The following is a 13,821-nucleotide window of genomic DNA, read 5'->3' as shown; positions in this document are numbered from 1 at the left end:
CGAAAAAAGGATGGATAGCCGCTGTCAGACAGAGAGCACATGTTAAGAGAGTAAAGATGATTGTCATGTATTGCTAGTGTGTAACCTCTGGAGATCAGAGTAATGAAATTGCGTTTTGGTTCAAACTGCTGACGAGGGATGATTCTGAGACCACGGGAGCAGCCTGCCACACGCCTCCAAAAATAAATGAGCTCAAGCAATTAACTTACTAGTTAAATGCGCTTCATATCTATTGGCATCTTTCCAAAGACGATGAGAATAGAGGAAGTCTGTACAGCTGGTCAATAAATGGAGAAACAAGGCAGATAAGACGGTATTGTTGGGTGTCCTACTCTGCTGCTACCCATACAGCATTAGTATTCTTGTTCTCCTTATTTTGCCTGGATGACTTTACTGGGTCTGAAACAGAGGTTGTCAAGTGTCGTGTCAGTACAAATCAAATATCAAAATTTGACTGGATCGCTGTCACTGAAAAGAGCTCGTCATGTCAGTCTGGTTTTCCTGCCATGTTGTCTGCTCGATGTGAGACATTTATTTATTTATTTATTTATCTATCTATCTATCTATCTATCTATCTATCTATCTATCTATTTATTTATTTATTTATTTATCTATCTATTTATTCATTTACTTATTTATTTATTTATTTATTTTGGGGGGGGGGGGTTGCTTGCCCTATGATATTGATGGGGCACATTAAACCTGGATCCTTCCAACCTGTACAGGTTTCTCAACCAATTCTATAATTCAATTTCTTCCTGATTTCCCTGAGTATACTTTCTCATATGTGCATATCCTAAATTTGTTAGAGGTCCCCCCCACTTCGCTTTATTATCAGTCAGTCTCTATCATCTGGCTGCATGCCAGAATACTTTAAAGCAGTCACCATTTGTCTGTTTTAAGACCCCTCCCTGTATCCCACTGTTTTAGACAATTATAGGCCAATTTACAAATTGCTGTTCATTTCTAAAATCCTCAAGAAAGCTGTTGCTCATCAGCTACTTGAAATAGGGTAACAATATGTTGATAAATTCCAGTCTGGTTTTCAACAAAATTATAGCACTGGAACAGCGATACTTAAAATTACTAATGAGATTCTTATGAGCTTAGATAAAGGTAAGTATTCCATTTGAGTATTGCTTGACTTATTCGCCCTTCGTTTTTATTTACAGATTATAGAGTTTCTGGGTCAGTATCTCTGGCACTTCTCTTTTTCAAATTTCATTTTTATAACTACATGTCCTCCTCAGCACCCCTGATATGTGGTGTCTCCCAAGGCTCAGTTCTTGGTCCAGTTCACTTTTCTTTCCATATGCTACTCCTGGATTATCTACTAAATAGCTACAAAGGAATCTGCTGCTGTTGCTGTGCTAATGATACTTGACTGTAGTTTTCTGTCAAGTATCATTTGGCAATATCTGCTCAAAAAATTGCTACTACTCTTGACCAGCAAAGATCATCCAGTCTTGTTTTCTGCTAAACTGCAAATAAAAATTAGCCATTAGCTAGTACTGGCTTCAAGTGAAATTCCAGTAAGACTTGTATTCCAGGGGTTCGCCCCTCGGTTGCTCTTATTTTGAAACCAGAGGTGATTATTTTGAGATTGAAGCTCACAAACTTTGTGTAGTTGTGTAGTTTTATACAAACTGTGAAGCACTTTATAACTGTGCGTTTTGAAAAGCACTATGCAAATAGTTATTCTAATTAAAGTTATTATTATTAAAGATACCCTATTTCTCCAATTAAACGCTTATCCAGTTGTTTTTATAGAATAAAGTGGTTCAGATATAAGGCTAAAAGAAAAGCAATACTGGGCATCTGTTGTGTCTGGAGGGCAAAAAGGATGGTTGGTGCAGACATGACATATAGTAGCTGTTAGAGCTAAATTCAGCCAATTAATTTACTTGTTTTGCTGCTGGAAAGCTAGAAAGGACACAGAGGGAAAGTAACCATTATTACTGTATTGAAGCTTTAACCTTCTCTATTCTTTGTTTTTCAGTATCCAGGCATTCATTAATCTTATCAGACTATTAATATCACGACTTTTGAACACAGAGGAAACAGTGTTGCTTTGTTTTTGTAATGCATTTGTAAATTTGGCTTTAATAAAATGGCTGGGTAGAAATTCTTTTTATATAATTCTTTCTTTGAATCACATTTTGCTTCTTTGAAGATTAATAAACAACCTATATTTATCCTGCACTAGTCAGAAGCTTTGTTTTTTTCTAATCACACTTACACTAATGTATACTTTGCTGTCAGCACTGATTTTGAGGACAGCACAAACCAAGACAGAATAATTTCCGATGAATATCTTGACGCGATCACCACAGACAGCACAATAATTTAATAACACGACATGTGAAAATAGAAGAGATACCACGAATAAATTAGTGGTGTTTCTTGGCACTTTAAAGTAGATTTGATGGCTGCTGGGCTGCTTGAAGTGCCATGTGTCTAATTCAATGTGACATATCAGACTTTCCTGTGGATTACGTGCAAGCATTTATTTTGAGCCCATTTTGCTCTTACAGGGGTAATTTGACATTTATCTGCTTAGGTGTGATGCAGGGTTTTGCAGACCATCATCTATATGTTGAAGCGTTGTACTGCCGCCAGGTGGCAGTGTCAAAAATATGTGGAACAGTTTCTTTTAATTGTGTTTATGTTGTTTATCTTAGCCCCTTCCCCAGAAAAGACAGAGGTTGTAAAGAACTCCTTTGTAGGAAAGTGTAACCACTTTAAAAAAACAAAACAGTAACTGATCCGCAGCCCTCGTCAGTGCTTTTTATAAATGCTGTTTTAGAAGCTATATCTAGCTACTCCCTTCTTCACAAGGGGTCCCACAGTGGGGAGCTGTGTTTGAAGTAACATCAGATTCCCTTCCTGACACAACCCCAAGAGGTTAGCTTCTTCTGGGACTAAAGCAGGGATTGTTTGACGATTGAGTATGACGCTGGAGCCAGTTAGCTTAGCTTAGCATAAAGCCTAAAAGATCAGGTGAGGCTAGCCTGGCTCTGCCCAAAGATGACAAAATACTCTTAATATCACAATGAAATCATTTCATATTTATATAGATGATAGATTTTAGTTGGCTGTCCAAAGACTGTCTATACTTCCTTAGAAATTACAACCTGAAAAAGCAGAACGTTAAAACAAACTGTTGCCCAGCTCAGGGCTGATGCTCTGAGCTGATGAAGTAAAATGACCATGATATGTACATCAGATCTCAGTTTACTGCTCATCAAGGGGATCATTTTAGTGTCAGGTGTAATAGTTTGCTTTGTTTTTGTTTTATTAACATAAAAGGCCTGAGAAATTTCTGTTTGGTGTAAATACATCTCTTCAGATGCGGTAACCTCCTGGATTCTTGAGCAGCCAGGGCAGGGCTAGCCAACTGTGCTTCGCATTTACCCAAATACTAATCTCTATGCACATGAATCTGCCTGTGAAATGCACATTATCCCAAATAAATGAACATAAATGGTAGTTTATGTTGCTGAGCGCTCCTGTTGCTCTTGTCGCCCTTCTCTTTATTTATCTCTAGGAAGATTAATGATTGTATCCAACAGTTGGACGGTGACCACTGGTTGCATGCAACTTATTACAAGGCACTGTGGGATACTTTAAGTCCACTGCAGAGGGACAGCAGCTGTAATTTCAGGAATTAGCTTAAATTATTAAACGATAGCCGATCGGTTACTTGAATTCTTCATTTGTAATATCTCAGCCTTTTTGCAAAAAGCCAGGTTTATGCCCTCAAATACTGAAATAATTTACATGAATATGTTATTATTGTGTTAACAGAATCAGTTGGTAGATCCTCTCTGGCATTTAGTCAGTGAAACCCAGACTCTACGAAGCCCGAGAGTCATTTACACTCGTTTGTGTTATATTAAAATAAGTTCATTCCAATTATTTTTTATTAGCTCCCACCATCCAAACCTGCAGATGACACCCTCTGGTCTAAGTCTGCACAGTAATAAAACATTTTTTCTTTCTATTTTTAACTTTGCGCAATAATTTTTTACAACCATTTGTCACCTCAGCTTTGATCAGGTTACCCAGCCAATACTCGCATTACAGATTGAAATTATTCCAGCTAAAATAATGGGGGGAAAGTATCACTTTCTGCCAAACACAGTCCTCTGATAGTCTCACTAAATGGAGCAAAGCACCTTTAATATCAGCCAGAGCCACATCTGCATGCAGCAGGATGTCAGCCCTCATTACTCTGCATTTGTGAAATTAAACTTGAAACTGGAGCAAAAGAAGATCACAGATCGTACTGTGACATATTTTTCTAACACATTTTAAAGGATATTTAGCTGTTTTTCTCCAACTTGCTGCCTCCCTTTCAGTCTTCAATTATATAGACATATCGACCCATGAGCGAGCGATGCTTCAATATTAAAGAACTTCAGACTTCATCTTTTTTTTTTTTCTAGAGGAATTTCTTTAGCACAATTATTTGTACTTTGATCAATACCACCACCAACCCCCTCCTCTCTATACCATTGGAGGTGCACTTCATCACCGGAGGAAAACAATTTCATCCAGTGGCTCCACCTCATTCTCCAGTCGACTGTAGAGGGAGTGAGTAGGGGGGCAACAAGCTTTATATTCCTTTCTGCGGGCTTCAAGTCAACACACTAAAAAGCATCTCTTCAATCTGTGGAAAAAGGGAGGAGTTGGGTTCTGGGCAGCTACTGCACAAAAAGAGAAACCACTGAAATCTGCAAGTATTGTCTGGCACTGGAGAGGGGGGATGGAGGAGTGAAAGATCTGAGCAACAGGGGTAAGCCTCTCCGAATTTTCAAAGTGATTACCTCTGGGAGTGAAGCTGTCGCTTACATCTGCAATTATCACGTCCATTTGTCTATTGACGAAGGAGTGTGGATAGTTACGCTGGATGTTTCTGTTAATGGAGTGATTCAGCTGTTTTTCTCATAAAGGAATCATTATGTAAATCAATTTTACATCCCCCAAGGAGCACAGTTCCTTTGTTTATATCTTCATGGCAAAGTGTTTTCAAGCCTGAACAGTGGGACAGCTGCATGTTAGGACTCCAGTTGCTGCTACCTGGATTTTTTTATACACACACGCGCTGTTACACACATATTAAGGTGCATGTCGAGAAAATGTGTAAATTGTAGTCTAGTGGGGGCAGCTGAGAAACTGCACTTGACAACGAAGCACTTTCCTTGACTCGCAATTAAGGTTTAAGACTCCACATCCGAATCTGTTTCCATGGAGCCAAACAAATCAAGTGATGCCCAGAAGCCCCCTCTTCAGAACCCACAGTCCAGCTCGCTGAAAGCAACATGGAACGAGATCACGGTGGATTTCATAATGAGGACCAAGATCCACGGTTTGAAGTTTGTCTTCTCTCCGGACAAGTCGAAACCGCAGCGGGTCATCTGGATCATGGCCTTCTTCCTTTGTCTGAGTCTCCTCTTCACCTGGTCCTGGAATCGAATCCTCTATTTGATGTCCTACCCCGCTGTCACCAAGATCTACATGGTCTGGGCTCACAACATGTCCTTCCCAGCCGTTACCTTCTGCAACAAAAATGTTTTCCGGGTATCCTCTCTGACTAAAGATGACCTGTATCACAGCGGCTACTGGTTGGACCTCCTGTATCATAATCACACAGTCATAAAGAGGAGCCTGTCTATCCTTAAAGACAATCACAAGCAGGGTCTGCTCACTCTCCTGGACTTCAGCAGCTACACCCCACCCCCCAATTATCACACCAACACCACGGAGATGATGGGTCGGCTCGGTCACCAGCTCGAGGACATGCTGCTGGAGTGCAGGTTTCGTGGGGAAACCTGCACCTACAAAAACTTCAGCACTGTATGTACAGAAAGAGAGATGGTGTTTGCCAGGTGTGGATGTGAGCGTTGTTTATATGGGGTATTAATAATTCATGTTAGCATTTGACAAAGCTACAGCAGGCATTCTCTCCAGGTCTTTTAAGTCGTTGATTTTTCAGAGCTGCAAAACAAGCCTCTCCTGCTTTTTGCCTTTAAGACATGACAGCTGTTCCCTCATTAAAACCCATGTCTCCTTAAAATTCACTCAACAGCACAAACACAATGATGTGGCTTCAGTGTCTGCTGTATTTAAAGGTTTCGTATTTGGCTATGTTGACTGGCTATTTCCCGAGTCCCTCTAATGTCGTTTTTGCTTTATAACATGACAACATTTGGGCGAAAATTGAGCGCATTAATAATTCAGACGTCATAAATCAGTTCAAATTAAAATTTCAGCGTCTCTAATTAAACATCTGTTGGGCACGAGGAGGATATGCGTCAAAATATGCAGCTGAGTTTCCCATTTAAACGCACCAGACGTGGATCCATTACAGCCATTCATCTCTGAATAACTGAAGCGAGAAAGTGAGTGACATTTGCAAACCATAGTCCCGCTCTTCCGCGTGGTGATATCTTGAGTAAATACATTCGCACACAAACCGGTAGCTTATAACGTCATTAGAAAATATTAGCAAGGGCGACTGGGGAAGTTTCTGCAGTTGTAAGCCTGCATGCAGAGGGACTGAGAATATTTTAAACCTGGCAAGACACATCCAGATATAAAACCCTCACCTGTCACAGGCGTCACATTTAGCTCCCTGCCTTTGCTGAGGTGGGTCTCAACAGCTAGATCCAAGTCATAAAAATCAAACATGTAACTGTGACAGCTTCAGCTGATGTGAGACATTTACAGTGGGAAGTCTTACAGGCTGCAAGAGGTCAGCTACCCATGGTGGCTTCATAGCAACGGAGAGGCTTTAAAATCTTCAAATTCTCTGTTTTTGGCCAGATTGATGGCTTGCGATATGCAGGATTTACATTTTGCTATCTGTTTGTTGCTCTTGAGCAACTCATATTGGGTCTGCGGCATGGATGATTGATGCTCTCATTTGATCTAAACATAAATATGAATATTTTAAAACAGTCATAAATTGTATGATGTGTATAGGCACTCCCTCATTATATAGCCAGCAGGGAGGGGGGAAACTTATCTGTGTGAGATGGATGTGAGTCTGTCTGGGTCTGGATGTTGAACGCTGAATCTGATCTCTCGAGATCAGCTTTGCCATGCTGGCTGAGTTTTAACCAGCAGCCCTCTTTCTATGACCTTACCACAGTAGAAATGAATCCAAACTTCAGTCCTTCCTGCACATCAAAAATCTCATGCTAGCAGCACACATTTTTGTTACGATGATGAGAAAAGGAAGTCTATTAGGGCAGCTATGATCATTAAAACAGGACTTTAAGGTCTGTAAGCTTTCACTTTTACCTGAGATTGATTTCAATTCATCATTACATAAAATAATATTGTAATTCAAAAGTTTACAAGCACAGATTGCAAACTATACATCACAGAGTGAAACTTAGATAACATAAATTTAAATTAATACTTCTGAATTGGCAATGTTTTTGAGAGTAAGAACATTTGCAACTGCCAAAGTTTCATCGACACTCATTTTCATTTATTTATGTCCCCTTTTGACTTCCGTACTATGATTCTCTTGTTTAGCCATAACTTATCGCATTTTAATGTGTAGCCGTTGATGTGAACACAAACAGCAGGTTGCTGCACACGTCATGATGATGAACATCTTGAAATGCTTATAGTTTGTTTAAATCTATGGAGAGTCGATGATTTTAATTCTACATTTTCATTCTTCTTGACTGATTTATATTTACTTGCTTGGTAGATGACATAGAAATTTTTCAATTATAGGTAAAAGCCATAAAATTGAAAAAGAAAAAAATCCCCTCTGGGGCACAGAACCTGAAATTAAATTATTTAAACATAGAAGAAAATCTACTATAGTGATTGCACATCAAACATTAAATCCTGCTAAGCTTTCCTGGCAGAGGTTTGGTCTATTAAGAAGTTTATAAAGCAAAATACAAAAATGTCTGCTTGTGTGTCCAGATTCTTCCCCCTCATATGTTTCTCATTAAGTGATGGCAAAATAGTAAATTCAGTCTAAATCACTCAGCTGCTACTGAGGAGCACTCATTACTTCCTCAAATCAGAGCCAGGTGCCTGTTTAAGACCTGCGCTGTCTTCTCTGATAATCACAAAATCTTTGGAATGATTACCTGCCCTGCACAATGTGAGACTGGCATGTAATATAGCTCGTGCTGCTGCACCGTGAAAAGGATCAAACGTTTTATTTGTGCTTATTTTTCTCTGTGTGTGTCCTATTTTTCTTACAGATTTACACACGGTATGGAAAATGCTACACTTTCAACTCGGGATTAGATGGCAACCCTTTGCTGACCACGTTAAAGGGCGGCACGGGGAACGGCTTGGAGATCATGTTGGATATTCAGCAGGATGAATACTTGCCTGTTTGGGGCGAGACAGGTCAGTGAAGCATTTTTACAGTAACATCTGATTTGCGCAGATTTCCATGTGGAAATCTCATCAGCTTGTTGGTTTATCCCTGAAGTCCTGACAACTGCCACAGTATTTTGTCATCTCCATGACAAATGGATGCTCCACAGAGGAATGTTGTACATCTTTCACTTTACCTATAAATCTTTGCCTATATATTTTTTTGCACCACACTGAAGCAGACAAAGAAGTGATGCACTACCATGGTTAACCACTTATCATCTTGATATGTTTCTCCAGGTCTACAACTGACATCAGACCCAATAAAACTGCATTTACTGACTTATTGTTTCTCATTTATGGTGGACCACAACATAATGGGACCATATATTCATAAAATAAATAGCATGTAATTAATTCTGGTTCTAAATCTGTTTGATATTGAACCGGCACACTGACACAAGAGTTTATTTCTTATATTAGCTTCCATTAATATGATGAAAGCGGAGGGGTAGAAACCCTGGATTAATGTGACTGCTGGATCGCTAAACAGCACTGGTTTCCGTCGATGACCGTACATGTTGTTGTATTTTCTGTCGTGCTGTATCCACAGATGAGACCTCCTACGAAGCAGGCATCAAGGTTCAGATCCACAGCCAGGACGAGCCTCCTTTCATTGACCAACTGGGATTTGGTGTGGCACCTGGTTTTCAAACTTTTGTGTCATGTCAGCAGCAACTGGTACCTAACGTTCGGCCTCCTCTCCGACCCCAGCGTCTTTTGCTCTGCTTCATCCTGTGTTCGTCTCAAAAACCCTTGCCAGCCAGTGTCCATCACCTCTGTGTCACAGAGCGCGGAGCAAAATCAGATCCAGATCTTAGTATTACCTTTGTGTTGAGATGCGCGTCTAATGTGTTACATAGACAGCCGATGAGTTGGGTTAGAGTAAATGAAACTTAGTTATAGCCGCCAAGAAGTACTGATAGAGCAGGGCCGAGTAATGATTGCATGCAGGAATATGAGCATACTGCGCTTATCAGAGCCAAAAAAGCTTTAGACTGCACAGCATGCAAAAAATATATAGCAGCTCAGGGTGTTTAGTTTACTTTTTTATATTGAGTCTTCATTAGTTGGAGCTCAGGAGAAAGAAAAAGGACAACAGGTTTTTATTTGCAGCACTGAAAATCATCTCTAGTGACACTAGAGTAAAACAGAAGCCAGCAAAAAACATTGAGGACTAATCCACACAGCCAACTTCAGCAGTCTTTAATCATCGGACATTATCGCTGATTAACTCTTTTTAGAAACCCACACTTTACAGTTTTTAAAGAGAGACTTAATGTTTTCTTATGACTAACTGTTGGGATCGGCATTTAGCTAAAAGCTGACTATATCTTAAAGGAAATCTACTAAAACTGTCATAATGTTGTTTATGTCAGTTTGGACCATATAAAGGAGCCTGGTGCACTTCTCGTTACATTATTTTTTCTCCCAACACCAGTAATATGGAAAAAGCATGCGTTATTGGATGAGAAAGATGACCCACGGCTGTTTTGTAGACACATTTTAATATGTGCTATGATTTGATGACACGGTAAAAAGAGAAGCAAAATGGCCCGTGGCCGGTTTGTTGACCGAGTCCACGACACTGGCGTCACTGAAGGATGAAAAGCAATAACTATAGTTAAGCCCGAATTGATTGAAAAGCCCGTGTGCAAGGTCATAACGCTGAGCTCACATGGAATTTCCATCCAAATCTAATGAAACAATACGGCACTTATGTGATCTGCCAGGAGAACAAATTCAGACTCTGTTGCTTTTGTCCACACTAGCGTAGCTCACAAAGACAAAGAAAAGTCTTTGATTTTCAAACAGAAACACTGACAGAATAAGGAAATATCCTCTGACAAACAGAGAAGCACTCAGTGTAAATCCCAAGAAAATGGCGGCAGTGCCACAGAGGATTTTAGGTTTTTGCAGTGATTACCTTTGAGATCAAGTGTATTTGTGCCGCAGGCTCCTTAAAAATTTCCACCGTATAATCAGTTCTTGTGAAGTCATGATGTAACGGACGCCTGAGCAGCGCTTTAACTTAGTTTCTTTAGCAGTTAATTAAGCCTAATTTAAATGATTTTGCTCCTAAATTGAATTGGCTCGTTCACCTCACAAGCTTCAGCGTGCTAGCAGAATAACATGGGATGGTTGAGGCACGGTTGGTCTCGTGAAACAGACACATGGACACCACAAGAGATGACAAATGTAACTTTTGGGAACTTGCATAGAAATGTATCTTTCTCTCATTTTTCTCTCCTTCTCTCTGCAAATGTTGTTGGTGCTCAGAGTGTATCATCATTCAGCCATTTCCAAAAAAAATAAACCTGCTCTGTTACTCACCATCACAGAGTTTCCTCCAGGAGGCAAAAGTGCATGGTTTGCCATTTACAATCATGACATGAGCGCCCACACCACTGACAGCTGAAAGACGTGTTTATGGCTTAAACGATGTGATGACTTAATTAGATTGTCATTATAAACTCTGGCCTGCATTCGTTTCACTCAGTGTCCAACGAGTGACATTGCTCTCGGTGCAATAAGAATAATAGCACTCGTGATTTCGAGGCTTTACATTTGTAAATCTTCTGTCGGAGGAGTTTAATTTTTAATAAGAGACTTTGACTTGTGAGCAAAGAGAGACATCGATACTCCACCACCAACAGTTAGAAGCGATCTGTAGCTCAAGACTGAGTGAAAGTAAGAAGAGAATGGCTGAATGACAACCTACCAGTCCTGCTTGGGACTCTGACAACAGGATGTTTGTCTGGAGGGGTCATTTTCTGTCCCCTTGCCTTACTTTATCTCCTCTTATATTTCGATAATGATGTGGGCTGTGTTCCCTCACCCCTTACCCCTAGATGAGACGTCCTATGAGGCCGGCATAAAGGTACAGCTTCACACTCAGTCAGAGCCTCCTTTCCTCCACGAGCTGGGCTTCGGGGTTGCCCCAGGCTTCCAAACATTCGTTTCCACCCAAGAGCAGAGGGTAGCGTATGACTGACTGGGCTTGCTGCATGCCACAAAATACTGTATTGTACATACTCATTAACTTCCACACTTTCATCTCCTGGTCCCGCCCTCTCCAAGGAATGGACCCATGTGTGCCCCCACCATCCCCCCCACCCCCTCCTCTGTGTGGCTGAAGCAACGATATGTAACAGCATCTGCAGTCTGTCCTTGTTGCCATCTCTGCTCTCTGTCCTCACCAGCAAAGAGCTGGAAAGGTGTTTTATTTCTTTGAGCCATTCATCCAAATCTGTGTCTTTATCAGAGCTGTTGTTTGGCTTTACCCTTTCACATCCACATCTGCTTTTGTAAGCATTTTGTTTTTGCTTATATGTGTTATCGGGGTGCTCCACTGGACCTCTGCTTAATCTCATCTGCAGGGACCAGACAATGTGATTCATTAGGTTTTATTACCCATGAGAACTCTGGCATGAGTTTATAGTCTTGATTATATTGGGGGTTTTATCTCCAGTGTATCTCCACTTATGAGAGTCTGTGGGCTAGAAATGGAGTTCAATAAAGGCTTAATCATGTTTGCCAGTTTAAATCCACTTCTTCTGCGAATCACACTCTATCTCTGTCACTTTGTATTGGCTAAATGACAGTTACATTGTCAGAGTTAGCACCTGGTTAGAGCTGGTGGAAATGATTGGGAATTACAGTGAACCTTAATGTGACAATGGAGGTGTAAGTTCTCTGAGAAATTTCCCAAGAAGAAGCCTTTGGCAGAGATTGTTGGCTTGCTCCCCACTGCAGTTAGCGGCTGAATGCGCAACTACCCAAGCATCGCCGCCCTTCATAAATAATTGGCTTATTTTTGTCATGAAAATAAGTAGCAGGCAGAAAACAAGACACTTAAAAGGGGGGCTGGAAGTCTTGTTGGTGGTTAGAGGCCACGCTGTGCAGCACACCACAGAGGAAGTCCCTTTAACGTCGAAGCAGATCTCACACAAAATGGGGCACGCTGCTGCAGCTCCAAGACGGATGGCGAGGTCTAATGTTAAGTGTGAATTGGGTCCTTAAAATTCACTTGTTAAATATTCTTCCCTAATGGATTCATTTAGAATTCTCAGAGTTATTCATAAATGTAATGACCTGCTCTCACCTTATAATGAGAGTTCTACCACTAATGAGACCGCAAACTGAGTGTACACTACATCTCCTCCTGATTGCTAAATTCATAGGGATATTCAGGGTAGTTGTGTAATAAACTCTCACGGGCATCAATGAGAAAATATAGGTTGTTAATCAACAGTAAAACCTCTTTAGAAAGCTTTCATTGACTGGATTATTCATTTAGGTTAACCTACCGTTATATACTACTTATTACCATAAGAATTTTTCTTTAAAAAAAGCTCCGTATGTTGTCTTTTAAATTCAATGAATCCTCCAGTAAACCGTTGATTGTTTTCAGTTCCGTTCTCAAGGTTGTAAAATTTGTCCATTGATTGTGGTGTCCTGTCTGTATCTACATATTTTACAGATTTCTCGTAAGCTTGTCTCTATCCCCATGGTACTCTGCTTTCTACCGGGGCCTAGACCTGCATCAGTAACGTTATGCATGATGTCTGCTTGCTGCTACACATGAGCGATGATGTTGTTCCGACTGGACGTTTTATGCCAGTATTGTCTGAGTGCACATTTTCATTCAAGTGCTTCTGTATTTTCTTTTCTTTTTTTATGTTTAAGACATTTGTGTTGGGTTCTGTCAGCTTGTTGTCTCCCTTTTTGAAATTCTGCTACACCGGGCTTGCATTATGGTATTTGATGTAATCCTGTGTGCTGATGCACTGAGGGCAAAACATGTGCTGCTCACTCTTTCAGCTTCAGTACCTCCCACCACCTTGGGGAGATTGCAAGTCTACTCCCATAGACTCTGATTACTTCTCCACGTACAGCATCACTGCATGTCGCATCGACTGTGAAACACGGTACCTTCTGGAGAACTGTAACTGCAGGATGGTTCACATGCCGGGTATGAACTGAGAGTTACTTGACCAATAAAAAACCCCATAAATCTCTGTGCCCTCGTGTTGCATTTATAAATAAGTAATCATTTTCACTTTTATGTTGGTTCAAACAGGAAACACAGCCGTTTGCACACCTGAGCAGTACAAAGATTGTGCTGATCCAGCTTTAGGTGAGCGCACACACTTTTTTTTTATTGGATTAAGTGTAAAATATTAGTGTGAGGTATTTGCATTAACAGCGGTGCCACAAGCTTGTTGTATCCTGTAGATACTACTTGTGTGAACCTTAACTTCAAATTACTTTAATTCCAGATTGTGCTGAAACAAAAGCAATAAAGTAAAAATCATTGTTTAAAAATCCCATTAGGAAGATTTGTGATGTGTCTGTGCTTCGCTGATATCAAATAAATCCTGCTGAGTTTTTTCCCCC

General features: G+C 40.4%; 1 protein-coding gene across 4 annotated transcripts in view; it reads left to right on the top strand.

The window, feature by feature from the left end:
* Nucleotides 1–13,821, top strand: part of asic1c (acid-sensing (proton-gated) ion channel 1c) — a 106,132-nt gene that overhangs the window by 81,799 nt on the left and 10,512 nt on the right. For 2 of the 4 annotated variants that reach the window (XM_026150188.1, XM_026150187.1), the window contains exons 1-5: nt 4,809–5,859; nt 8,241–8,391; nt 8,975–9,102; nt 13,246–13,396; nt 13,505–13,561. In XM_026150188.1, the coding sequence (XP_026005973.1) occupies nt 5,251–5,859; nt 8,241–8,391; nt 8,975–9,102; nt 13,246–13,396; nt 13,505–13,561 (1,096 nt within the window). In that variant the 5' untranslated portion in view covers nt 4,809–5,250. Of the gene's footprint in view, nt 1–4,808; nt 5,860–8,240; nt 8,392–8,974; nt 9,103–13,245; nt 13,397–13,504; nt 13,562–13,821 lie in introns of those variants that run through there. The other 2 variants (XM_026150189.1, XM_026150190.1) reach the window with 1 other exon arrangement.

The sequence above is a fragment of the Astatotilapia calliptera genome, chromosome 18, assembly GCF_900246225.1.
Source record: "Astatotilapia calliptera chromosome 18, fAstCal1.2, whole genome shotgun sequence".
NCBI classification, from domain to species: Eukaryota; Metazoa; Chordata; class Actinopteri; order Cichliformes; family Cichlidae; genus Astatotilapia; species Astatotilapia calliptera.
This window is presented reverse-complemented; position numbering and strand designations above follow the sequence as displayed.